This window comes from Oncorhynchus clarkii, chromosome 5, assembly GCF_045791955.1.
Source record: "Oncorhynchus clarkii lewisi isolate Uvic-CL-2024 chromosome 5, UVic_Ocla_1.0, whole genome shotgun sequence".
Lineage (NCBI taxonomy): Eukaryota > Metazoa > Chordata > Actinopteri > Salmoniformes > Salmonidae > Oncorhynchus > Oncorhynchus clarkii.
The window spans coordinates 27,794,648-27,822,040 of NC_092151.1; the positions used below are offsets into that span (position 1 = coordinate 27,794,648).

Sequence of the window (27,393 nt, forward strand, 5' to 3'; positions counted from 1 at the left end):
GACGAAGCTATGACAGCGGTTTTTATTCATGTCTGAACTGCAGGCTATGTAATTTTGGTGCTTAAATGTGTAAATAACTATTTGTAGTCGTGTATGTTATATCAAATATTTACCAGGAGGTGGCGCTGTAATGTTGGCTCTGGCAACTTGAGCGCGCCTAGGATAGACTGCCAGACATCCCCCACCATCCTCCGCAGTCCACACTAAAAAAAGCAGCTGCCTGCCAGAGATTTTTAGAATCTCTGTGCAAAACAGAAAAAGCTATGTGTCTTGCTACAAGTTGCAACCTGTTCTCAACATTACATATGTCGAATATGGCCACGTTTAAATTGTGTTTTTTTTTAAAGCCATGAACGTTTTTGGTTGTGATCTACCAAATGCAAGTATTCCCGTCTTCAGCCGAGACGAGCGTTTCGCCTTTGAAGAAAAGAACAGCGATATACAACTTGCTGATACGGTGAGTAGTTTGCATGGATATTAAAACCAGGGTTAGGTAGTATGCAGTATTTTGTTGTTCAAAGAAGTTTATTCAATCTAGTCTACTGCATATGCCCACTTTCAGTTAAATTGTGTGTGTATGGGGAGGTTTAATTGAAATATTTTAAAGATTTAAAGTCACTTTGTATATTTTAAAGTCTAAAACACATGACTGTCCTCATAAAATTAAGAATATGATGTTTGTTGATATCTTCTTCAACAATCTGTCTAAATGACAATGCTTCCTCAGATGTGTATGTATTAATGAACATACTAAAATTTCAATACGAATACGTATACATTTAAACACTGGTAATCAAATACACACTTTGGATTGAAATAATTACTTATCTACTGAAAGGTCTTCTCCCCCTTTGAACAGATTTGACCATTTCCTTTAGTGTAGCTCAGTGGCGATTTTAGCATGTAAATCTTGGTGAGTCAACAACAACAACAAAAACCTGGGGTGCATGCCAGCAAAGCCACTACACAACACTAACCAATACATTAATTGCACTATAATGGTGACAAACGGAGTCCCAACAGCAGTCCCAACAGCAGTCCCAATACCTTAACACTGCTACACCTGGCTATCAGCGGAGCCTTGTCTGGCAGCGAAACAGTTAATTCAGCCTCTTACTGGCTGACTTGCTTAAACAAATGTGGTTTCTACTGACAATTGAGATGTACAAACTATGGAATACGGGGACAATGAACGGATAAGAGGCAATCCGTAATTTCGATGAAGACATTAATGAGCGAGCTAGGACGGATGTAGTGAATATAACTATTTGTTCAGCACTTTTGAAATGTACAGCTACAGAATTCAGAACATGGGCCGTTCTTACAGTGTTCTCCCTGTACACCAAGTCAGAACCGTAGGATAAATAAATGGGGCATATGAAGCAGACAATGAAAGCTCTTACAATATTCGATGATTATATTTCTCAAAAACAGGTTATAGGCTACATGTGCACCACCAAGTCAGAACAGTAGCTGAAATTAAGAGATGAAAATAGACCAAATTATTAGGGTGAGGCACATGCGCTACTAACAGCTTACTACACAACATACACTTAGTATTACTTTCTTAGCTACAGTATACATATCTCCCTGGCATATTACATCATTTATGCAGCAGCATCAAGACATCTTTGGACTCACCTTGTTGTGCTGTGCTCACTTGAACAGGAAGGTGGCGCGTGGCGGTCCTTTGTGGGCAAATTTTGTCATCAAACTTGTCATCAAAGTCTGGCACTCTCTGGATTTATGGTGCTTTCAAGACAACTGGGAACTCGAAGAAGAAAAAACATTGAATCATGATGGCGTCAGTGATCTTCAGGTCAAAACTCTAGAAAGAGGCCCAAGTTGGTGAAAGTTCAAAATGTATTTTCCCAGTTGTAGCTTGTTTTTCCCGAGTTCCCAGTTGTCTTGAACTAACTAAAGTCAGATTTTGCAGTTCCAAGTTCCGAGCACAAACCATGCTTCATTGACAGTATGTCCAATGTTGAATGTTTATCATTTTAACTTCTTACCGTCTCACCTGGCCAACATCCGGTGAAAATGAAGATTGCGAAATTCAAACTACAGAATTATAAATATTAAACTTTCATAAAATCACAAGTGTAATACATCAAAATAAAGCTTAACGTCTTGTTAATCCAGCCGCTGTGTCAGATTTCAAAAAGGCTTTACGGTGAAAGCACACCGATTATCTGAGGACAGCGCCCCGCATACAAAACCATGAAAAACATATTTCAACCAGGCAGGTGCGACACTAAAGTCAGAAATAGAGATATAATAAATGCCTTACCTTTTGATGATCTTCTTCTGTTGGCACTCCAAAAGGTCCCAGTTACATCACATATGGTCCTTTTGTTCGATAATGTCAACATCGTACTTTTAAAATATTAGCTAGCAGTCATCATCATGAATCAAGTCAACAATCTACTGTCAAATCGTTTTTAATCCTTGACATATGAAGATAAATACTGAAGACAAATTATAGATAAAACGTATCGGTGCTCATCAGTCATTGGACATAAACATTACACAGTCAGTTGGAAATCACAAATTCAACAATGTGGTTTGGAAGGAATCACAGGCTAACTGCGAGCATTGCAAAGCTATCATTAGCCTGCTATTCAGTGGAGTGTCTGTGGGGTCCCAAATCTAAGATTAAGGTTATCTTTTCCTAGTTTAACCTCTCTTACGTAGGGGGCAATATTTTCACGTCCGGATGAAAAGCGTGCCCAAAGTAAACGGCCTGTTACTCAGGCCCAGAAGCTAGGATATGCATACAATTGGTAGATTTGGATAGAAAACACTCTAAAGTTTCTAAAACTGTTCAGATGATGTATGTGAGCATAACAGAACTGATGATGGCAGGCAAAAATCTGAGGACAAACCATCCCCCCCCAAAAAATAATTTCAGCCTACCACTATTTTCAATGGCTGTCAATTTTATTATAATGCGAAGTCCTCCCAGATTGCAATTCCTAGGGCTTCCACTAGATGTCAACAACAGTCTTTAGAAAGAGTTTCAGGATGTTTTTTGGAAAAAATGAGCCAGAAATTGTAGTTTTTCTAGGTGGCTCCCATTTTGGGTGTAGTGTTTCCAAGCGCGTGAATGAGAGTGCGTTCTTTGGTATTTTTCTCCGGTAAAGACAATAACGATTGTTTGACTTGTTTGGAAAAGTTTATTAGTAATGTTTGGGATTAATTTTGTATGCATTTTGATGGAGTAAAACTGGGTGGATTATTGACTGAAGCGTGCCAGCTAAACTGAGTTTTTATGGATATAAAGATTATGGCAGTACCCAAGAAACTTGAATTTTTTATCTCTACCCTTAGACTTGGCAGTGATGTAGTGTCCCCATGAGTGACAGAACACTGAGCCAATCATGGCACAACACTCCGCATTTTCTGCTGGCTTGCCCCACCACAGATTTGTGCACCAATATTGCATTTTAAAAGCATGTTATATTAAATTAAGTGCCCTTTAATATAAAGCACATGAAGAATTAAATGCATCTTTAATATGAAGAAAGACTTGCAAAAGAAATGGCTAGAAATGTTTCAACTGTTTTTTGTGTGAAGCTTTCATTAAATTACCCCTCCCTATTTTTACATAACAAGCTTCCATTCTCCTTGTCACAAGGGAATTCATTGTTGATTTAAAATGAAATCATCAACCCTGTTACGGTCAACCATGTTACTTTATTTGGTGCCTAATAGGTACTTACTATAGTATTTTTTTCTATCTAACCTCTTGAGATGGGAGTGTTTTTTATGAAGTTGAACATGTGCTCTTTATGACAGAATGCTATAATTGGGTGAAATCAAACTTTTTTTTTTTACCAAGTTTACATTTTTCAAAAGCACTGAATTGTTGGAACGACCCGCCTATATTTTTCATAGAGAGGGAAAAATAACTGGAATGGGGCCAGGATGTAGGAGGGATTGATTTCATAAACCCTGGACACAACTCAGCCCAGAGTTGTTGACTGCAGAACAAATGTCATGTTCAACAGTGGACTGTTGACTTTGTCAGGTTTCAAAATGTGGCCGAACAGTCAAATTCAATACCCCCCAGGAAAACCAGGAATAATGAGCAAAGTAGACATCATTTTTATAATTTTAAGAAATAATTTTGTTTGAATTATTGTGTCATCCAGGTTAGTCAGGGCTTGGCAGGCAGGGATATCCTTGTCTGACCAGGTCGCCAGGTGTACGGTGTTACCTCCGACACATTGGTGCGGCTGGCTTCCAGGTTGGGTTGTGTTTCGGAGAACGCATGGCTCTCGACCTTCACCTTTCCCGAGTCCGTATGGGAGTTGCAACGATGAGACAAGACAGTAACTACTACCAATTGGATACTACGAAAAAAGGGGGTAAAAAAAAAGTTATCCTTACTGTAATGTTCATAACCTGGATTTTGTTTATAATATGGGTCGTGGTGTGTAGATTTGGTGTCCGAAGGCCATTCATTTAACATAAAACTATAAATATGTATAAATATAATATTAAAATCACTCAACACTCACTCAATCCTTCTTTTGACCCAGAAATATTTGTGTTGCAAACTATTAAATTAAGGGAGTTATTGATCTCTAAAGTGTAAAAAATATCCTTCAGTGTCACTGTCCGGGTTAAAATTCTAATTAAAAAAGTGATTTTAAATGTAGAAATTCATCTTAAAAATATAAATGAACACCCATGGCATAATTGTGTTAGTGCTTGCAACAATATATAGAATAAGGGGTGATATACTGTATCTAAAAAATATTTAAAAACTTGAATAACTTTTGTCTGGACTTTTGCGCTTCATCAATTACATTCAGTATAACAAGGGTAAAAAGCCATTTTAAAGCATATCACATGATGGTAATCATGTGACAGTGTGTGACATCACAAAGAAGACCCATTGAAGACCCTCTAGCAATGTGATGAGGTGAGTCAATCTCTGAAATATTTGATGATTTCACCTTTTAACCGTCTAGTAACATTTGTGACAAAAACACATGTCCTTCAGTACAACACGGAAAATATACTTTTAATGTTATTTTATAAAATGCTATATATTAAATATGAAAAGTAAGGATAATCTTTATAGGTCAAGGTCATTACTTTATATAGGTGGCCAAGGAAATGCCTGTTAAATATGTTTATGTATGAAATCCGTCCTTCAGTATCATGCTTTTGTCCTTCAGCACAACAAAAGTTTCATGGTATACCACAATGTCACCCATTATGCTGAATGACAGTAGCTTTGTTATCCCATGTTTTCATTAGTTACAACATTTAGTCATGCAATTCATATTTACTTGTATGAATACGGAATATTATAATTTTAAATAATTTTATGGCATTTTAAGGTATTTCAAGGCATTATCTTTATACTGTATATGTTGTTGTCTAATAAGAAGAGGGCTGCACAGCACAGACAAAATATTAATGCAGATCCAGTTACTAGGGAGGAAAGACTAGCCAGAAAAAAAGCAAGGTATTGTTTTCATGGTCTCATGCTACTGTCAGCAACAGAATAGGATGTAATAGGATATAAAGCTAGGTGGATAATACTTAACATTAAGTTGCACTTTTGCACTGTAGTTCATGTTTAATTTCATTGCATTTAAGGTATAACTGATGGATTATATTAATTAATATAATATTACACATGCACACACAATTATGGATAAAAACTGGATAATGAATTATATTAGTTAATAGCTGCTTCACATTTGGGGCACTATATGAAAAATCAAGCATGTACTAGTTTGATTTGAAGTAGTTTGATGGGCATTTTATGTAGCTATTTTGTGTAGGTATCTTGAAATTGCATTTGTGTACCTGCATTAAATAGACATTTACCCGTTACAGTGTAACAAAGTATAATTACAACATTAACTATCATGTAATAATTGTGTAATAATGCAATTTAATGCAACGTAAATTGTTGCTGCAGGCTCAAATTATAGTAAAGGGATTATTATTAACATTAGAAATTAAATAGTAACAAAACATGTTTGGGAGAGAAAATGAGATGGAGTTGATTTAACTTTTAAACTTTGATTAAGTGTTTTCATTGTATGGCCTATTATTAATAGACTACTAATAACATTTAATGGATGTGAATCCTATTCTGTGCCAGTGTCATAATGATTACATTTTCATTTTTTAGCTATCATAGATGAAAGAAGGATGTCAATCCTGATCATCCACCGATCCATACAATGACACAATCTGATGCTGAAAAAAGTGGGAAAAGTGGAGATTGAATCAGAGGAGGCGCCGTGAAAAAAATCAAATAAATGAATGTGGTGATGAACTTAACTCCAGTATCAACTGAAGGAAACTCATTATTGTTATTGCTGAAGGAATCACATTTAATCAATATTTGTGGGCCTTAGTGATATGTGTCATTCAGGGTACAGTATAACATCAGTATTTTATATTAAAATACAATATCTTTATTTTGTTGACTCAGAGAGATAAAAACAAATCTCAAAGGAAGGAGTGAAAGATATTTTCAAAGATTTTAGCATTTCTTTCAGTGTAAGGCGGAACGTTTTTGTAAAAAACCTTCAACAAATTATGAGTTGTACCTGTGACAAATCAAATATGTGCTATTCAAAATAAAATAATGTCATTTTTTCTGGGTAGTTACATTTCTGCCAGTCTAAGCATGAATATATAACCTTGTGATTATGATAAATGGGCATACAATGACATTAAAAAAACACTTAGTGTTATACTGAATTACATTTTACTAGGGCACATTCATACAAATCACAATAAAAATTAATGATTGGCTTTATTCTTGAATATAACTAATGTAAGGGCATAGGTAACACTCCAATGAACATAAGAAAGCTTTTTAGGGAATTGTAATAGCTGTTTTTTTTTTTTTTCTACTTTGAAAACCTTTTGTCTTTGACCCATATATGTTTTAAACTATTATTAATATAAAAAAGTACATACATTTAAACAGCACATTTTATGCAAAGCTCAAATATTTAGTTTTCAGTCATATTTTTCTAGGAATATTTTATCATTGATGATGCATTTCGGTCATCTACCATGTTATGGACCACATTACGGTAATGAGCAAATGAGCAAATGTTACTTCATCAAGAGCAACAAATATAATTTTGAATCAGTTAACCATCTGAAGCGTTAAGAACAACAAATGAATCATTAACTTCCCACCAATGCCCAGCTCCAGCACATCCCATTCCCCCTCTCAGTACTTCATTTTTTTGTGTTCTTTAGGAGTTACAGTCTGCCACAGACTTAAGAAGTCAAACCAAATTAGATTTTTCACATGCGCCGAATACAACAAGTGTAGACCTTACTGTGAAATGCTTACTTACAAGCCCTTAACCTCTCTGGGATAGGGGGACGCAAATGTCCCACTTGGCCAATTGCCAGGGAAAACGCAGAGCGCCAGATTCAAATAAAATAATATAAAATTAAAACTTTCATTAAATCACACATGCAAGATAGCAAATTAAAGCTACGCTCGTTCTGAATCCAGCCAACATGTCAGATTTGAAAAAGGCTTTTCGCTAAAGCATAAGAAGCTATTATCTGATGATAGCACAGCAGTAAACAAAGAAATACATTTACATTTTAACCCTGCATGTGCTACACAAAATGCAGAAATAAAATATAAATCATGCCTTACCTTTGACGAGCTTCTTTTGTTGGCACTCCAATATGTCCCATAAACATCACAAATTGTCCTTTTGTTTGATTAATTCCGTCCATATATATCCAAAATGTCCATTTATTTGGCCCGTTTAATCCAGAAAGAAACAGCTTTCAATTTGCGCAAAGTTACTACAAAATATCTCAAAAGTTACCTGTAAACTTTGCTAAAACATTTCAAAATACTTTTGTAATACAACTTTAGGTATTTTTAAACGTTAATAATCGATCAAATTGAAGACGGGTCTATCTGTTTTCAATAGAGGAAATGAACGCTACTTTTCAAGTCTTGCCCAACTCTCAACAGCGTTACCCTTTGCTTTGTTCTTACAGCTTTTTCTTTTGTTTTTACATGTACATTCTACACACATTTTACATACATGCCACAAATATATATACATACAGTACCAGTCAAAGGTTTGGACACATCTACTCAAGGGTTTTTCTTAATTTTTCTTAATATTTTCTATGGAATCATGTAGTAACCAAAAAAGAGTCCAACAAATCAAAAACATATTTTTTATTCAAAGTAGCCAACCTTTGCCTTGATGACAGCTTTGCACACTCTTGGTATTCTCTCAACCAGCTTCATGAGGAATGCTTTTACAACAGTCTTGAAGGAGTTCCCACGTATGCTGAGAACTTGTTGGTCTCCTTCTTGGTCAAATAGCCCTTACACAGCCTGGAGGTGTGTTTTGGGTCATTGTCCTGTTGAAAAACAAATGATAGTCCCCTAAGCGCAAACCAGATGGGATGGCGTATCGCTGCAGAATGCTGTGGTAGCCATGCTGGATAAGTTTTCCTTGAATTCTAAATAAATCCCAGACAGTGTCACCAGCAAAGAACCATCACACCTCCTCCTCCATGCTTCATGGTGGGAAGCACACATGCGGAGATCATCCGTTCACCACTCTTTGTCTCGCAAAGACACGGAAGTTGGAACCAAAATTTGGACTCCACAGACCAAAGGACAGATTTCCCCCATTGCTGGTGTTTCTTGTCCCAAGCAAGTCTATTTTTCTTATTGGTGTCCATTAGTAGTGGTTTCAGTCTCCTCTGAACAGTTGATGTTGAGATGTGGCTATTACTAGAGCTCTGTGAAGCTTTTATTTGGGCTATAATCTGAGGTGCAGTTAACTCTAATGAATTTATGCTGCTGAGGTACCTCTGGTTCTTCCTTTCCTGTGGCGGTCCCCATGAGAGCCAGTTTCATCATAGCACTTGATGGTTTTTGCAGCTGTACTTGAAGAAACTTCTTGTCATTTTACAGATTGACTGACCTTCATGTCTTAAAGTAATGAGGGACTGTCATTTCTCTTTGCTTATTTGAGCTGTTCTTGCCATAATATGGACTTTGTATTTTACCAAATAGGGCTATCTTCTGTATACCACCCCTACCTTGTCACAACACAACTGATTGGCTCAAACGCATTAAGAAGGAAAGAAATTCCACAAAATAACTTTTAACAAGGCACACCTGTTAATTGAAATGCATTCAAAGTGACTACCTCATGAAGCTGGTTGAGAGAATGCCAAGAATGTGCAAATCCGTCTTCAAGGAAAATGGTGGCTACTTTGAAAAATCTCAAATATATTTTGATTTGCTTAATACTTTTTTGGTTACTACATGATTCCATATGTGTTATATCATAGTTTTGATGTCTTCACTCTTATTCTACTATGTAAAACATCGTAAAAATGTAGGTGTGTCCAAACTTTTGACTGGTACTGTATATATAATTTGATATCAAATTCATCTCTTTTTATTACCCTTTTTGTAGTTAATACATTCAGTTTGAAAACTAAAATATCCTTAACTAGCATTGAAAAAGTGAATCATTATTCTATAATTAAAAATCTCTCCCTAATTTCCAGACTGGACTTATATAAGGGTATGGGAGTACAGATACTTTTATCTGGTCCGTTTTAGGGTTAGGGTTCAGTGGAGATGAGACAGTGAAATAACTCATATAACTCAATAACTCTCCTGTCATGTTTTTCTAGGGTCAAACATCATGGAAACCTCCCACATTCTCTTCATCTGCCTCGTCCTCATCCTTCCAGTTTTATCGCAGGAGCCGCCCACCTCTAAACAAGGTACCTTTTGATCAATGATGAACCAGACCAAACTAGAAGGGCTTTCCTTTCACAGGACTATCAATACTGATCTAACATATTCCTATAAGTCAAGTATTTCCTTTGCATGTAGAATTCCTGCTAAGGACAATATAGTATGTACACTATATAGTGCTGGATGATATACTGTATGACACTATGGGTACACGTTATGGGTACATACCAGCGGGTATCATCACACTATGGGTACACGTTATGGGTACACACCAGGGGGTATCATCACACTATGGGAACATGTTATGGGTACACACCAGGGGGTATCATCACACTAATCCAAGATGGCGTAGCAGTCAGACGTCTTGTCGTGTCGTGTCCCTTGTATATATCGTTTTTTACATATTTTTCTTCGCATATCTTTTAAAACATTTTGCTAAACCTCAACATCTAAATACTCTCCTGCAACCCGCCTCACCCAATGTAGCGTAGATTTGCTTTTTTTTCTAAAGTATTTATATTTACTTCGGATCCGGAACCCCTCAACTGAAGCTAGCCAGCTAACTACCAGCTATCAGTCAGCAAACCATTGCTAGCGGTCATCAGCTAACCTTTAGCTCGGAAAGCTCTCACCAGTTCGAACAACGCGACTCTAACCAAAGCATAACGGACCTATTATTTTTATTTTTATTATTTTTATCCCCGGATTCCCACCGCAAACAGAACATTCTCATCTGGATCTTCACAACTAGCTAACTAGCTAACCGCAACCCCGGATGATTACTCCTGGCTAGCTTTTCCATCTACTTAGCTTGAAGCTAGCCCGGCCAGAGCTCCTGTGCTACCACCAAAGCATACTCCTGGGCTACAATATCCGGACCCACGACCGGTCTATCAATGTCACCGCATGAAGAGGCATAAACAGACTTAACCCCATCGCGACGTCCCCCAAAGGCTTTCTAGCCCTTGCTATCTGCTTGCTTGCTAATTCGGCCTGCTAACTGCTAGCTTGTTTAGCCCCGGTCTGCTAACTGCTAGCTTGTTTAGCCCCGGCCTACTAACTGTTAGCTTGTTAGCACAGGCCTGCTAACTGTCTGAATCGCCGCGTCCCCAGCCAGCCCAACCACTCACTGGACCCATATTTACTTTCAATCTCTTTTTGATTTTTAATTCGATTACACCTCCCGGTAACCTGCCTCACCCAATGTGATACGGAATCGCTATTATTTTTAATTTTTAGAACACATTCAAGAACCTCCAGAAGCTAAACAGCTAACTAGCTACAAGCTATTTAGTCATTGTTAGCCACTGCTAGCGGCTTTTACCTCCTGCACAGCCAGCCAGTTTTTTTTTTTACCTGGATAATACTCGCCAGTCCAGCTTCCCTGCCCCATCCACCACTGCCCCCTGGACACTGATCACTTGGCTACATAGCTGATGCATGCTGAACTGTCCATTAATCACGGTACTCCATTCTGCTTGTTTATGTTTTATCTGTCGGCCCCAGCCGCACTCAGGCTCTGTGTGTAGTTAATCCGACCCTCCCTGCCTAGTCAACGCCATGTTACCTGCTGTTGTTGTGCTAGCTGATTAGCTGTTGTTGTCTCACCTACTGTTTTAGCTAGCTCTCCCAATTCAACACCTGTGATTACTGTATGCCTCGTTGTATGTCTCTCTCAAATGTCAATATGCCTTGTATACTGTTGTTCAGGTTAGTTATCATTGTTTTAGTTTACAATGGAGCCCCTAGTTCCACTCTTCATACCCCTGATACCCCCTTTGTCCCACCTCCCACACATGCAGTGACCTCACCCATTACAACCAGCATGTCCAGAGATACAACCTCTCTCATCATCACCCAGTGCCTGGGCTTACCTCCGCTGTACCCGCACCCCACCATACCCCTGTCTGCGCATTATGCCCTGAATATATTCTACCATGCCCAGAAATCTGCTCCTTTTATTCTTTGTCCCCAACGCTCTAGGCGACCAGTTTTGATAGCCTTTAGCCGCACCCTCATACTACTCCTCCTCTGTTCCGCGGGTGATGTGGAGGTAAACCCAGGCCCTGCATGTCCCCAGGCACCCTCATTTGTTGACTTCTGTGATCGAAAAAGCCTTGGTTTCATGCATGTCAACATCAGAAGCCTCCTCCCTAAGTTTGTTTTACTCACTGCTTTAGCACACTCTGCTAACCCTGATGTCCTTGCCGTGTCTGAATCCTGGCTCAGGAAGGCCAGCAAAAATTCAGAGATTTCCATACCCAACTATAACATTTTCCGTCAAGATAGAACTGCCAAAGGGGGAGGAGTTGCAGTCTACTGCAGAGATAGCCTGCAAAGTAATGTCATACTTTCCAGGTCCATACCCAAACAGTTCGAACTACTAATCTTAAAAATTACTCTCTCCAGAAATAAGTCTCTCACTGTTGCCGCCTGCTACCGACCCCCCTCAGCTCCTAGCTGTGCCCTGGACACCATTTGTGAATTGATCGCCCCCCATCTAGCTTCAAAGTTTGTTCTGTTAGGTGACCTAAACTGGGATATGCTTAACACCCCGGCAGTCCTACAATCTAAGCTAGATGCCCTCAATCTCACACAAATCATCAAGGAACCCACCAGGTACAACCCTAAATCTGTAAACAAGGGCACCCTCATAGACGTCATCCTGACCAACTGGCCCTCCAAATACACCTCCGCCGTCTTCAACCAGGATCTCAGCGATCACTGCCTCATTGCCTGTATCCGCCACGGAGCCGCAGTCAAACGACCACCCCTCATCACTGTCAAACACTCCCTAAAACACTTCTGTGAGCAGGCCTTTCTAATCGACCTGGCCCAGGTATCCTGGAAGGACATTGACCTCATCCCGTCAGTTGAGGATGCCTGGTCATTCTTCAAAAGTAACTTCCTCACCATTTTAGATAAGCATTCTCCATTCAAAAAATGCAGAACTAAGAACAGATATAGCCCTTGGTTCACTCCAGACCTGACTGCCCAAGCACAAAAACCAGCACAAAAACATCCTGTGGCGGACTGCAATAGCATCGAATAGTCCCCGCGATAGGCAACTGTTCAGGGAAGTCAGGAACCAATACACGCAGCCAAGGCCAGCTTCTTCAGGCAAAAATGTGCATCCTGTAGCACCAACTCCAAAAAGTTCTGGGACACTGTGAAGTCCATGGAGAACAAGAGCACCTCCTCCCAGCTGCCCACTGCACTGAGGCTAGGTAACACGGTCACCACCGATAAATCCATGATTATCGAAAACTTCAACAAGCATTTCTCAACGGCTGGCCATGCCTTCCGCCTGGCTACTCCAACCTCGGCCAACAGCTCAACAGTCTGATGACTGCCTTGCCTGGTTCACCAACTACTTTGCAGACAGAGTTCAGTGTGTCAAATCGGAGGGCATGCTGTCCGGTCCTCTGGCAGTCTCTTTGGGGGTGCCACAGGGTTCAATTCTCGGGCCGACTCTTTTCTCTGTATATATCAATGATGCTGCTCTTGCTGCGGGCGATTTCCTGATTCACCTCTACGCAGACGACACCATTCTATATACTTCCGGCCCGTCCTTGGACACTGTGCTATCTAACCTCCAAACGAGCTTCAATATCATACAACACTCCTTCCGTGGCCTCCAACTGCTCTTAAACGCTAGTAAAACCAAATGCATGCTTTTCAACCGTTCGCTGCCTGCACCCGCACGCCTGACTAGTATCACCACCCTGGATGGTTCCGACCTTGAATATGTGGACATCTATAAGTACCTAGGTGTCTGGCTAGACTGTAAACTCTCCTTCCAGACTCATATCAAACATCTCCAATCGAAAATCAAATCTAGAGTCGGCTTTCTATTCTGCAACAAAGCCTCCTTCACTCACGCCGCCAAACTTACCCTAGTAAAACTGACTATCCTACCGATCCTCGACTTTGGCGACGTCATCTACAAAATAGCTTCCAACACTCTACTCAGCAAACTGGATGCAGTTTATCACAGTGCCATCCGTTTTGTCACTAAAGCACCTTATACCACCCACCACTGCGACCTGTATGCTCTAGTCGGCTGGCCCTCGCTACATATTCGTCGCCAGACCCACTGGTTCCAGGTCATCTACAAGTCCATGCTAGGTAAAGCTCCGCCTTATCTCAGTTCACTGGTCACGATGGCAACACCCACCCGTAGCATGCACTCCAGCAGGTGTATCTCACTGATCATCCCTAAAGCCAACACCTCATTTGGCCGCCTTTCGTTCCAGTTCTCTGCTGCCTGTGACTGGAAAGAATAGCAAAAATCGCTGAAGTTGGAGACTTTTATCTCCCTCACCAACTTCAAACATCTGCTATCTGAGCAGCTAACCGATCGCTGCAGCTGTACATAGTCTATCGGTAAATAGCCCACCCAATTTTACCTACCTCATCCCCATACTGTTTTTAATTTATTTACTTTTCTGCTCTTTTGCACACCAATATCTCTACCTGTACATGACCATCTGATCATTTATCACTCCAGTGTTAATCTGCAAAATTGTAATTATTCGCCTACCTCCTCATGCCTTTTGCACACAATGTATTTAGACTCTCTTTTTTTCTACTGTGTTATTGACTTGTTAATTGTTTACTCCATGTGTAACTCTGTGTTGTCTGTTCACACTGCTCTGCTTTATCTTGGCCAGGTCGCAGTTGCAAATGAGAACTTGTTCTCAACTAGCCTACCTGGTTAAATAAAGGTTAAATAAATAAATAAATTAAAAATAAATAAATAAAAAAACTATGGGTACATGTTATGGGTACACACCAGGGGGTATCATCACACTATGGGTACAGGTTATGGGTACACACCATGGGGGTATCATCACACTATGGTTACACACCAGGCGGTATCATCACACTTTAACTGCGTGGAACACATTTAATTTAACTCTTAGAGGAATAGATTACTGATATACAATATGAATGATCTCATTACACACTCTGGTTTAAATGTTACATTAAAAATAAATAAATATAATGGTTATTTGTGAAAACTCTAATATGCTTTATGATAATGCAATGGCGCTGTGTAGTTTATTATACAGACTACTACAACCTCTTAGAACACGTGCTCTAAATAAGCATGCATGCATGGGCACATATCGAGTTCTTCCCAGGAACAGAATTTCCAGGAATTCTGGAGGGGGCAGTGAGAGCAGTGAGTGGTGCACTGTGGGAAACGGTTTAGTTATTCAGACTCCCCCTCTCAACAGATGCAGCGTTGTAATGTACAAAGTTTGAGTGCAGGACGTTCTATTCCTAGGTGGTTCAGGCCTTTATGATGAAGTCACACAGTTCTCCTAAGTGTTTCTTCATGTTATGCAACATTATACACGTTATATAACTCTTTAGCGCTGACGTATTGAATAGAAGCTTTCACTCTACCGTAAGTCTCTTTTGTCTCAGATTTTTATAAGCTTTGGCAGTGGTGCTTTGACAGAGTTATTCTGTTTCCAGTAAGTGGTACTTCACACTCTGTCAGAATGGGTGAAAGGGTTTGAGCGACCAGCAAAAAATATACTCAATTTTATTTTCTGAGAATCAGCAGTACCCAGCCAAAAAGGTTACTGTCTGAGTGAAACAGATGGACATAGAACAGTGCAGGAGGAGAGGACACTGCCAGCTCACGCACACAGACAGAAATTACACATTTTCAATGCTTCCCATACTAGAGTAAACCAAGTTTTTGTCTCACAGAGCTTTAAAGATGTTCAATTGAAGGGGACAACCTTGGTTGCAGCTATTGCTTTAAAGTGTCTACTTAAGTAGCTACAATATATAACACCAGCTGTCCTTCACGTAAGCTTTTCTCTACCATAAATGTGAAAATTTTTACTTTTCACATATAATTGCTTTTGATTTCTGGAACAAACAGAATAGGTAAAGACTCGATGTACATTTATGTTAGGTACATATTTATTTTTAAACACCATCTTGTGAATTACTCTCTGACAGTAGGACTGAAAAGTCAAAACATTCATCCTGACTTTAATCAAAGGGAAGGAGAGGGTTGTGTTTGTTCGGCTGCTGTGTAATAGGAGAGATGGAGGAAGGAAATTGGTGTTTTAGTGCGCAGGGTATTTTAATACACACGTTGCACAAACATCACTCCAAATGAGAATAAACAACATCGAGAGGTTGGTAAGGCAATAGCACCATCCCTTTCATCTCTATAATTGTGTATGTGTATCTGGCATACGTCAGTGATGCACATAGGAGAGAGAAAATAGTGAATTAAATTCTATAAAGCACGTGTCAAACTCATTCCATGGAGGGCCGAGAGTCTGCAGGTTTTTTGCTACTCCCTTGTACTTGGTTGATGAATTAAGGTTACTAATTAGGAAGCAAATCCCCTCACCTGGTTGTCTAGGTCTTAATTGAAAGGAAAAACCAGCAGACTCTAGGTCACGGGTGGGCAAACTTTTTGGACGAGGGCTACATCAGGATTATGAAATGTAATTCAACGGAGGGCCGCATTTTTGGGGGGACCAATTGTTTGTTAAAATCAATTTGCGGGGACCTCCCGAGTTGTACAGCGGTCTAAGGCACCGCATCGCAGTGCTTGAGGCGTCACTACAGACCCGGGTTCGATCCCAGGCTGTGTCACAGCTTGCCGTGACTGGGAGACCCATGATTTGGCGCACAATTGGCCTAGCGTCGTCCAGGTTAGGAGAGGGTTTGGCAGGCTGAGATTTCCTTGTCCCATCACACTCTAGCGACTCTTGTGGCGAGCCGGGCGCTTACACAGTCGAGGTGTATGGTGTTTCCTCTGAAACATTGGTGTGGCTAGCTTCCGGATTAAGCAGGCATTGTGTCAAGAAGCAGTGCGTTTTGGCTGGGTCGTGTTTCGGGGGATGCAGGGCTCTCGACCTTCGCCTCTCCCGAATACGTACGGGAGTTGTAGCGATGGGACAAGACTGTAACTACCAATTGGATACCGCGAAATTGGGGAGAAAAATATATAGTAATAATGTCCGCGGGCCTGTTTCTGCTCTAGGCCCTTCATGGAACGAGTGACACCCCTGCTATAAATCATCCAGTGCTAGCGCTCATCATCATGTGTACTCTACAGAGAATTACTTTATGCATTTAGAAACCCATTGATTAAAACACCCATTTCCTCCCTCCATTCCTCCTAGTACACAGCAGCCAATCAAACAACCCTCTATTTCCCTTTCATTAAAGTCATAATGAATGTTTTGAATTTTCAGTCCTAATGTGAGAGATGAGTAGACTCATTTACGAGATAGTAGAGGACATTTTGTATCAGAAGTGGGGGACATTTTGTAAAAGAGTTCACCTTCCAGCGACTGGAACACTAGAATAACTGGAGCCCAAAATTATATTTGACACTTGTTTTCTTGGAAAGGTCTGTTTGAAATTTGAGCTTTAACGTCCTGTTGGAGCCAGTGATATCTGCTGTGCACATGGTGTGAAAAAAAATGACCTCAACTTGGCAGACTGCACTTACTCACGTGGACATTCAAGAACATTCACAAGTACTCACATACATGTGCATATTTATATTTTGAAAATATTAAGTCAAAATGGGGAGTCTGGATGTAGAGTCACAATTTGTGCACAGCACACACACACACACACCACCTGTGCTGAATCCTCACCAGTCACAGGAAATTGAGCAAGTATGAAACACTTGAGCATTGCCAATTATTGGATTGATTTTTCCTTTTCATTCCGAGGAAGTTCCTGGTAGAAAAGGATCTGGTAAACAAGTTATTTTTAACCTTTGGCCACCCTGATGAGCTGCTAACCAAGCCAGTGGTATGCATCTCTCCTCAGAAGAGCCACACAGCTGTGAATTCTCCCTAGGCGCCAGAGCCATTCTACCTGCTATTGTGCTGTCCCTCTCAGCGGTGTTGATGTGGCACATTATGGGAGATGGTACTAATTACTAAAGGACCTAAGTGCCTCTTCAAGGCTATGAACAAATAGGACTGTTTACCGAAAGCTCCCCTCTCTCTGGGAACACATTCATATAATCATGTACTATAGTACAGACAGACCTGGACAGCGCTCGCCTGATACAGTGGGGCAAAAAAAAAATTGCAAATTCTCCCACTTAAAAAGATGAGAGGCCTGTAATTTTCATCATAGGTACACTTCAACTATGACAGACAAAATTAGAAAAAAAATCCAGAAAATCACATTGTAGGGTTTTTAATGAATTTATTTGCAAATTATGGTGGAAAATAAGTATTTGGTCAATAACAAAAGTTTATCTCAATACTTTGTTATGTACCCTTTGTTGGCAATGACAGAGGTCAAACATTTCCTGTAAGTCTTCACAAGGTTTTCACACACTGTTGCTGGTATTTTGGCCCATTCCTCCATGCAGATCTCCTCTAGAGCAGTGATGTTTTGGGACTGTTGCTGGGCAACACAGACTTTTAACTCCCTCCAAAGAGTTTCTATGGGGTTGAGATCTGGAGACTGGCTAGGCCACTCCAGGACCTTGAAATGTTTCTTACGAAGCCACTCCTTCGTTGCCCGGGTGGTGTGTTTGGGATCATTGTCATGCTGAAAGACCCAGCCACGTTTCATCTTCAATGCCCTTGCTGATGGAAGGAGGTTTTCACTCAAAATCTCACGATACAGGTCTTGACCATAGTGGAGTTTGGAGTGTGACTGTTTGAGGTTGTGGACAGGTGTCTTTTATACTGATAACAAGTTCAAACGGGTGCCATTAATACAGGTAACGAGTGGAGGACAGAGGAGGCTCTTAAAGAAGTTACAGGTCTGTGAGAGCCAGAAATCTTGCTTGTTTGTAGGTGACCAAATACTTATTTTTCACCATAATTTGCAAATAAATTCATTAAAAATCCTACAATGTGATTTTCTGGATTTTTTTCCTCATTTTGTCTGTCATAGTTGAAGTGTACCTATGATGAAAATTACAGGCCTCTCTCATCCTTTTAAGTGGGAGAACTTGCACAATTGGTGGCTGACTAAATACTTTTTTGCCCCACTGTATGTCATATTGCTGTCATAAACATGATAGGAATTATCATTTATCTTTCCTACAGCTTATTTATAGTTTCCTTAATTGACCCCTAGGAGCAGAAGGTAATAAGATGCATCATATTACAGCGTTTCAGGTGTAGTAGTAATTGGTTTCGGAGAAAATACTCCCAATTGCACTATTTTATTGCCAGCTGTCATTTTCCTGCAGATACAGCAGATCTCTGAACACTTACTATGAGTGTAGTTTTCATGCAGTGTACTATGTAAGTGCAGTTCTGAGAACAGATGACGGCAGATGCAGTGTACAATGTAAGTGCAGTTCTGAGGACAGATGACGGCAGGGTTTTCACCGATATTCCTGTGGGCGGTAAAGTCTGGCTGACAGATTTAGAGGTATGCGGATACTTCCAGGAAAACGTAGCTGTCCGCCATGCGGCATTATGTTACGAGGATGAGTTATGTTACGCTCAGTTTGTCTTACACTTGAAGAGCAACTCAGCCCTGTAAATGGTATCAGCAACAGATAGGTTGACTAGACTGGGTGTGTGTTCATGTTTAAGTTTGACTTTTGACTTTTTTGAAAGTCTATATAGAATGTGTGTGCTCACCTCCTCTCACGCTTGTCATGGCTGGAAGAAGGTGAGGACCAATGTGCAGCGTGGTAAGTGTTCATATTCTTTAATAGAACTCAGAACACTAAAATACAAAACCAACAAGAGAACGAAATGAAACCGAAACAGTTCTGTCTGGTACAGAATACGAAAACAGAAAATAATCACCCACAACTCAAGGGTGAAAACAGGCTACCTAAGTATGGTTCTCAATCAGGGACAACGATTGACAGCTGCCTCTGATTGAGAACCATACCAGGCCAAACACAGAAATCCCAAATCATAGAAAAAAGAACATAGACTGCCCACCCTAACTCACGCCCTGACCATACTAAAACAAAGACAAAACAAAGGAACTAAGGTCAGAACGTAACAATCCTTCTCTCTCTCCCTCCCTTCTCTGCCTCCCTCTCAGCCCTCTTCCAGATCCGCCCCCAGATCACTGGCTGTGTCTCCCATGACATGAACACATTCCGCTGCAGATGGAATGTCGGAGTTTTCCAGAACTTTACAGAACCCAGAGACCTGCGGATATTCTACTACATTAATGATAGGAAGTGAGAGAAAAAATATTCCCAAATTAAGGGAGAGATAAACATTCTGGGGCTGAAATTAAATAAATTAAATATTTGAGAGCCAAATAGTTTTTCTTCTGAAATAATTTGTAGTTCTTAACTGTATGGGAGTCTCTCCCTCTTATCTAAATTATGTCAGGTGCATGATGTCAGTCTTTCCTGTCATCAGCACATTATTAAAACCTCTATGTTGTCTCCCCTTGCCTGCAGCATATCTCCCAAAGAGTGGGGTGAATGTCCTCGCTACGTTGACAGGACAAACGAGTGCTTCTTCAATGAAAGCTACACGAAGGTCTGGATGACCTACAGTGTCCAGCTCCGCTCTGGCGATCAGGACATTCTCTATGACGAGGTCATCTTCACTGTGGAAGACATCGGTTAGCCTGGCCCCTGTATTCATAAACCACAGTTATTCCTCCATTCATAGCTACCTATAGCTACCCTACACTCACCTGTGTGTCCTCTGTCTGCCTCCACACATCTCCCATATTTTAAACCCTAATAACTTTTTTATCATTGGAAAATAAAATGTGGAAATACTGAATTTTATACACCGAACATTAGGAACACCCCCCCCCCCCCCCCCCCCCCCACAAAAAAAAAGCGTTCCACAGGGATGCTGGCCCATGTTGACTCCAATGCCTCCCACAGTTGTGTCAAGTTGGCTGGATGTCCTTTGGGTGGTGGACCGTTCTTGATACACACGGGAAGCTGTTGAGCGTGAAAACTCAGCAGCATTGCAGCTCTTGACACACTCAAACCGGTGTGCCTGCCACCTACCATCAAATGCACTTAAATATTTTGTCTTCCCCATTAACCCTCGGAATGGCACACATACACAATCCATGTCTAAATTGTCTCAAGGCTGAAAAATTCCTTCTTTAACAAGTCTCCTGCCCTTCATCTACACTGATTGAAGTGGATTTAACAAGTGACATCAATAAGGGCTCCTAGCTTTCACCTGGATTCACCTGGTCAGTCTTTGTCATGGAAATATCAGGTGTTCCTAATGTTTTCTATACTAGAATATACTACATTTTTGATGTGCCATTCTGCATTTCAAGTGGTGAACCTAATGTGGTTTTAAATGTGTTCCAGTGGAACCAGACCCTCCAATAGCGCTGAACTGGACCCTGCTGAATGTGGGTCTAACCGGGAGCCACTTTGATATCATGTTGAGCTGGGAACCGCCACACTCTGCAGACGTGTCGATGGGCTGGATGACGCTGCAGTACGAGGTGCAGTACCGCGAGGTCAACTCAACACTGTGGAGGACGGTGAGTCTACACACCCTAAAACAGGGGGGAAAAACTCCTAGTCCTGGCCTTTATGCATAGGGCTGGGTTAGGAGTTCTTCTTGACTCTGTGATTAGACCAGGAAATCTCCTGGCACCACCTATACCCATTCCATGAGGACTCTGTTTGACTATTTCGTTCACACTATTGCAGATCATTGGGTCATTTCAGAATCTTTACATTGGCAGTAAAGATTAAATGCAGTTGTCATGCCCTGACCTTAGATAAGGTTAGGTCAGGGTGTGACTAGGGTGGGTACTCTAGGTTTTTGTATGTCTAGGGTTTTTGTATGTCTATGGGGTTTTGTATGTCTATGGGGTTTTGTATGTCTAGGGGTTTTGTATGTCTATGTTGGCCTGATATGGTTCCCAATCAGAGACAGCTGTTTATCGTTGTCTCTGATTGGGGATCATATTTAGGCAGCCCTTTTTCCCACTTTCTGGTGTGGGATCTTGTCTACAGTTAGGTGCCTGTGTGCACACTAGTAGCGTCACGGTTCATTTGGTTGTTTGTTGAGTGAGTTTCAGTTCATTAAAAATATGTGGAACTCTATTCACGCTGCGCCTTGTTCTAATCATTACGACAATCGTGACAGCAGTGTTCCAGTGTTCACATAAACCTTTCTCTGGACATACAGTGCCTACTGAGACTATGCAGTAAAGATTATTTTGACCTGACTAAGGTTTACTGTATTTGTTTTTGCGTGGATTCCGCGATGCGTTTAGCTTTTAACAGCTAGGAAACACCTCTAACCAAACAACAGTGCTAGGTGGCTGTACTACAGACACCGGCCATCGTCGTGGGAAAGACACATTTTGAAAAACTTTTGAAAAACAACTAGTTGCAGGAATGAGCCAACCTGGATACTAAGGCGATCCTGAGGGTAATCGACGAGTACCAATAGCTTTAATCTATGGAGGAACAACATACTCCATCATGGAATGATCCTACTACCTCACAAAAGAACCCGACAAAAAAAAGAAAAACAGATTAATCTACAGACACGGACAATTGACTTACCGTTGAAGTATAGGCTAGTGTTCTGGCTGGAATCCATGCAACACTGGAAAAGTTGTGTGAGGAGGTATTAGGGCTGAGGGGGAGTTTGGAGTTTAGCCAGAGGGAAATTCTCACGCTCGAAGGAGAGAACAAGGCACTCACAGCCAAGGTGAAAATCCACGATTCTAAAATGGATTGTCTACTCAGGGAAAACAGGGTGTTGAAGGAGTCGCTGCTAGACATACAAAGTCGTAGAATGCGTGAAAATCTAATATTTTCTGGGATTCCTGAGGACGCAACCAAAATTCAGAGGGCGCGACCAGAGAATTCATGCAATCCGCCTTGAAATTTCCTCTAGAGACTGTAAACCAGGTGTTTTTCCACCGTGTGCACAGACTTGGAGCTCAAAGCGACAAGACCAAGGGTCCCTGGCCAATCATTGCAGAATTTGAACACTAGCTACAAAAGGAGCTGATCAAAAGCAGGGGAAGGGAGCTTAAAGAGACCCAATTCGGTCTCAATTACCAATTTCCATGTGAGATAAACAAACGTCGCAAGAGACTGTATCCTGTACAGAGGAAACAGAGAGAGAGGGGTAACCGTGCCTTTCTCATTGTGGACAAACTCTTTATAGATGGACAGCTATTCCGAGACAGCTCCATAACTCCATGGCTGTACCAAATTCTACAGGGACTTCAAGTTCCGAAAAAAAGAAAGTATGGGAACGGTAAAAATATCTGAACACTATAAAGTGGATATGAACACACACATACTCAATTACATGTTCACTTATACATATGGACTAATATACAGTACCTGTCTATTTATGGAAAAATTGCCCTGATTAACTCCTTAGTCATATCTCAGTTTACTCACTTACTTATTTATGGCGCTGCCTACTCCTGATGATTCATTTATGAGCAAAAAATATTTTGGTTTATCTGGGATGCTAAACCAGACAAAATAAAGAGTGCCTATCTATACAATATACAATTTAAATTTCACCCCCCTGAAAAGATAGAACAAATATTACAACAAATATTATGGCTGAACTCAAATGTGCTGGTTGATAAAATACCTGTATTCATGTGAAAGATGTTTGAAAAGGGTATTTTGTTCTTAAATGATATTGTAAATTGGAATGGTAGAGTTACGTCTTTCATGGAGTTATCAGAATTGTACAGGAAGGTCTGCTCAATCCAAGAGTACAACCAATTACAGCATTACCCCAAAAATGGAGATGGCAGGTGGCAGCGGGAGGAGGTAGGGAACTGGTCTGTCTGCCAAATATAAAGGATCAAAACTGGCGGAGGAATAAAAATAGCATAAATAGGAAAGTATACCAGTTTCATTTGAGGACCAGTATGTTGACAACTGTGACATACAGATTGCAAAATAGTTGGGAAGAGATTTGTGATGTAATGATTCCATGGTACAGGGTGTATGAGTTGCTATATAAAACGACGCAAGATTCAAGACTTCATGCTTTTCAGCTAAAATTATTCTATAGAATTCTTGCCACCAACAAAATGTTGAATATTTGGGGCTTAAAATCATCAAAGCTCTGCAGATTTTGTTGTGAGGATACAGAATCAATAGACCATTTATTTTGGTATTGCCCTCAGGTAGCCTGTTTCTGGTCTCAGGTTCAGGAATGGCTGAAAATGCATAACATTGATCTAAAATTTGACCCTATAAATAGTAATGTTAGGAGATCTGTAGAGTCAATTATTAATATAATTATACTCTTAGCAAAAGTATTTATCTTTAACTCGCAATCTGTGGATTCTATTCGATTAGATAGATTGAAATCTTACGTTAAACATCACAGCATAGTTGAAAGATATAGGTTGTGTAGAAATCCGAAGAGGGTGGCCAGCAGAGAAAGATGGGATGGGCTGAAGGAAGCTGAGGGTTCGGTTGTGGAATTGGAGACAAGTGGGAGTGGAGTTGCTGGGCGGAAGATAGAATGATGGTCAAAGATAAAGTATAACAAGTATAAAAAATAAAGTAAAAATAAAACATAATTATAATAAGAAGTAAGATCTGTTGACGTGCCCTTGAGCAAGGCGTTGACCCTGGATGCTTTTGTGTGTCGCTCTGAATGGGAGTCTGTTGGATGACTGGTGTGGTGTAGTTGTTAAAATAAAATAAATAATAAATGAATAGATTTTCTGCATTATTTTAAGATAATTTCAGTGAATAATAAAATGACCTAATAATCAAGACTTATGCCTCCTCCCACATTGTAATTTAGAACAAACTGCCTCTTTCCAAGGGCAGTTTGCCCTCTCATTCTACCTCTTTCACGTTAACTCCTTCCATGCAAGGCAACATGAATCTTTGGGGTAATCTACCAAGATGACATACCAAGGCTCTATTGCTTTTAAGTTGATTCATGTCTTTATATGACATTATATTTTTCTCAAAGTGACTTATCCTCAGTTAAACTCTAAGTAGTGTGTCCCTTAAACCAAATCATTAAACCTGCAGGTGTAAGTTATGTTTCCTCCTATCGTGCGGGTGATATTTACTAACTAACTGGTGTGAAACCTCTCTGTTTTGACTGCAACCCTAGGTGGACCTTGAAAAGGGAATGCAGCGATCACTATACGGGCTGCGCACCAACACAGATAATGAGGTCAGGGTGAGGTGCAAGACGCTAGCATCCCGTAACTTTGGGGAATTCAGTGACTCCATATTCATACACATCCCTACTAAAGGTACTGATGTATTGTTTTTTAAATACTGTCATATAAAATGTTTGCTGTTATAATATGTATGATGTCTCTGTTTTGAATCGTATTAATTGCTTTCTACATATCCATATGTGCTCAGAGTCGAGACTTCCAGTTACTGTCCTGCTTGTCTTTGCTGCTTTGGGTTTGGCAGTCATCCTAATGCTGGTAATCTATTCCCAGCAACAGAAGTAAGAAACTTTTACGTTTTACCTTTCACTTTGTCTCAAAATACCAAACCTCTTCATAAAAAAATGTACAGTCTAATGCTACATGTCTTTTAATAACGCTTCCGCTATCTTTCTTCAAGGTTCATGGTGATTCTCCTGCCTCCAATTCCTGGTCCCAAAATCAAAGGCATAGACCCAGAGCTTTTTAAGGTATTAACTTCACACAATGAAAAATACCTAGAATTATTTACTTGTACCATTAAAACCATTGCCACTAGAGTTTTATGGGGAGGCAATATGAATTACCAGCAAGGTTGTAATAAGTGTATGTTGCCCCTTAAACTAACTCTAAGGTATTATCTGTTGTTTACCATAGAAAGGTAATTTGGCTGAGCTGACCTCCATCCTGGGCGGCATCCCTGACTTGAGGCCAGACCTGTACAGCGACGACCCCTGGGTGGAGTTCATCGAGCTGGACATGGAGGAGCCCAACGACAGGCTGACTGTGCTGGACACCCAGTGCTTGATGGACCACTGTGCCTCCTCAGACTGTCCCCCTATCACCATTGGCTTCAGGGATGATGACTCGGGCCGGGCCAGCTGCTGTGACCCTGATCTGCCTGACCCAGAGGCCCCCTTCCACTCCCTCCTCCCCAACACCAGCCGCGCCCTGGAGCCCTCTTGCCTGGCCAGCACTAAGGCCAGCTCCCCAGTCCAGACCCCCACCACTGAGGATTCTCCCTGGGCTTCACCTGGCAGGGAGGACCTCTACACCCAGGTGAATGAGGTGAGACTAACTGGTGAAGTGCTGCTGACACATGAGGAGCAGAGGAATGTGGATGAGAATTCAGAGAAGGATGAGAAGGAAAAGGAGAAAGAGAAGAAGAGGAAAGAGTTTCAGCTGCTGGTGGTGAATGCTGATGTGGGAGGCTACACCTCAGAGTTAGATGCTGGGAAGATGAGTGCCAGACTCCCCACTGGGAGAGCCAGCCAGCCTGCTCCAACAGAGGACAGTAGTCTTGTGCAGGGACAGCCCTTCGGAGAGTACCAGAGCCTGTACTTTGAGGCTGAAATGCCCCCCATTCCACCTGCCTCTCCTGTCTCCCCACTGCCCCCTGTCTCTGCCTACACCATGGTGGAGGGAGTAGACAGGCAGAACAGCCTCCTTCTGAAGCCTGGACCCACACCTGCACCCCAGCCAGATGTAACCAAGCTTCCCCTGCCCACACCTACACCAGAGGGGTACCTGACCCCTGACCTACTGGGCAACATTACACCATAACAGAGGTATAGGGACTATGCCAGTCATTTGTGATTGGACACATGGGGGCATGGGAATTCAGTGCCTGAGTGACTAAACATCAAAAGAGTAGGGTCCCAAATATCATACCTACAAAAATGAGAGGGTTCCCTGCCTGCCCCCCCTCTTCCCGTTCCTTCTCCCAACATGACAGCTGTAGACATTTTGAGGTTTGGTAAGGTGTATGGTGAGTACAGGAGAGGGGTCTGTTCTTCAAGGTGCCACACCTGTCTGCAAAAACTTAAACAAAAACTGAGTGAACAAAGAAAATAGGGAAAGGACAAGAAGGAATTATGGTCTCTCACAGGAACTGGCCATATGAACCTCGTCACATATTATGAATGTGAAATAAAAATATATATTTTGAAGAACATCACCTACATGTGACTTTAAATGCCATCACAAGGAAAAATACTTAACTTAGTGTTGTTGTTGATAATGTTGTTTACAATAATCCCAATAATTGGTCTTTACAACTATGAAAAGTATTTACAGATCTCAATATTGTGTCAAAAGTGAAGTATTTGGTGACCAAGTGGGAATCTACCATATGTGTTCTGCTGATTGACTGTGGTTTTTAAACAAGTCTAAAATAGTAGGACATTGTGCTTACTGAATGTTTGCTGTTATTTTGCATATATACAAAATGTGTGATTATTAAAACAAGAATAAAGAATTCTGCTTACTATGTTGTAGCTACCACTTACAAAAAGGGGACTATCAAATGTCAGATTATCCTTCTGGAGATCTCTAAATGCTAATGGTTCTTTATTGTACAGCTATAATGTTACTCATAAACATCTTTCACATTTAAACTGTACTGAGTCCATTCATTTGATATAGTACTAATGCTTTTAAATTGCTTCCATAGGACTACATTTGATTTTACAGCGTCAAGAAATAGCAACCGTTCGATTGGTGGACATCTTGAG

General features: G+C 40.8%; 1 protein-coding gene across 2 annotated transcripts; it reads left to right on the forward strand.

Moving 5' to 3' along the window:
* Window positions 1-152: 152 nt before the first annotated feature.
* Window positions 153-27,276, forward strand: LOC139408600 (growth hormone receptor b). 2 transcript variants are annotated; one of them, XM_071152670.1, is made up of 10 exons: window positions 173-457; window positions 4,155-4,370; window positions 9,694-9,786; window positions 19,799-19,940; window positions 20,169-20,335; window positions 21,057-21,235; window positions 24,832-24,976; window positions 25,092-25,182; window positions 25,302-25,371; window positions 25,538-27,276. In XM_071152670.1, exons 2-10 carry the CDS (start codon window positions 4,274-4,276, stop codon window positions 26,441-26,443), a joined length of 1,890 nt encoding a protein of 629 aa, XP_071008771.1. In that variant the 5' UTR covers window positions 173-457; window positions 4,155-4,273; the 3' UTR covers window positions 26,444-27,276. The 2 variants fall into 2 exon arrangements, with proteins under 2 accessions (XP_071008772.1, XP_071008771.1); XM_071152671.1 differs by lacking the exon at window positions 4,155-4,370 and having other exon boundaries at window positions 153-457.
* The last annotated feature ends 117 nt before the right edge of the window (window positions 27,277-27,393 follow it).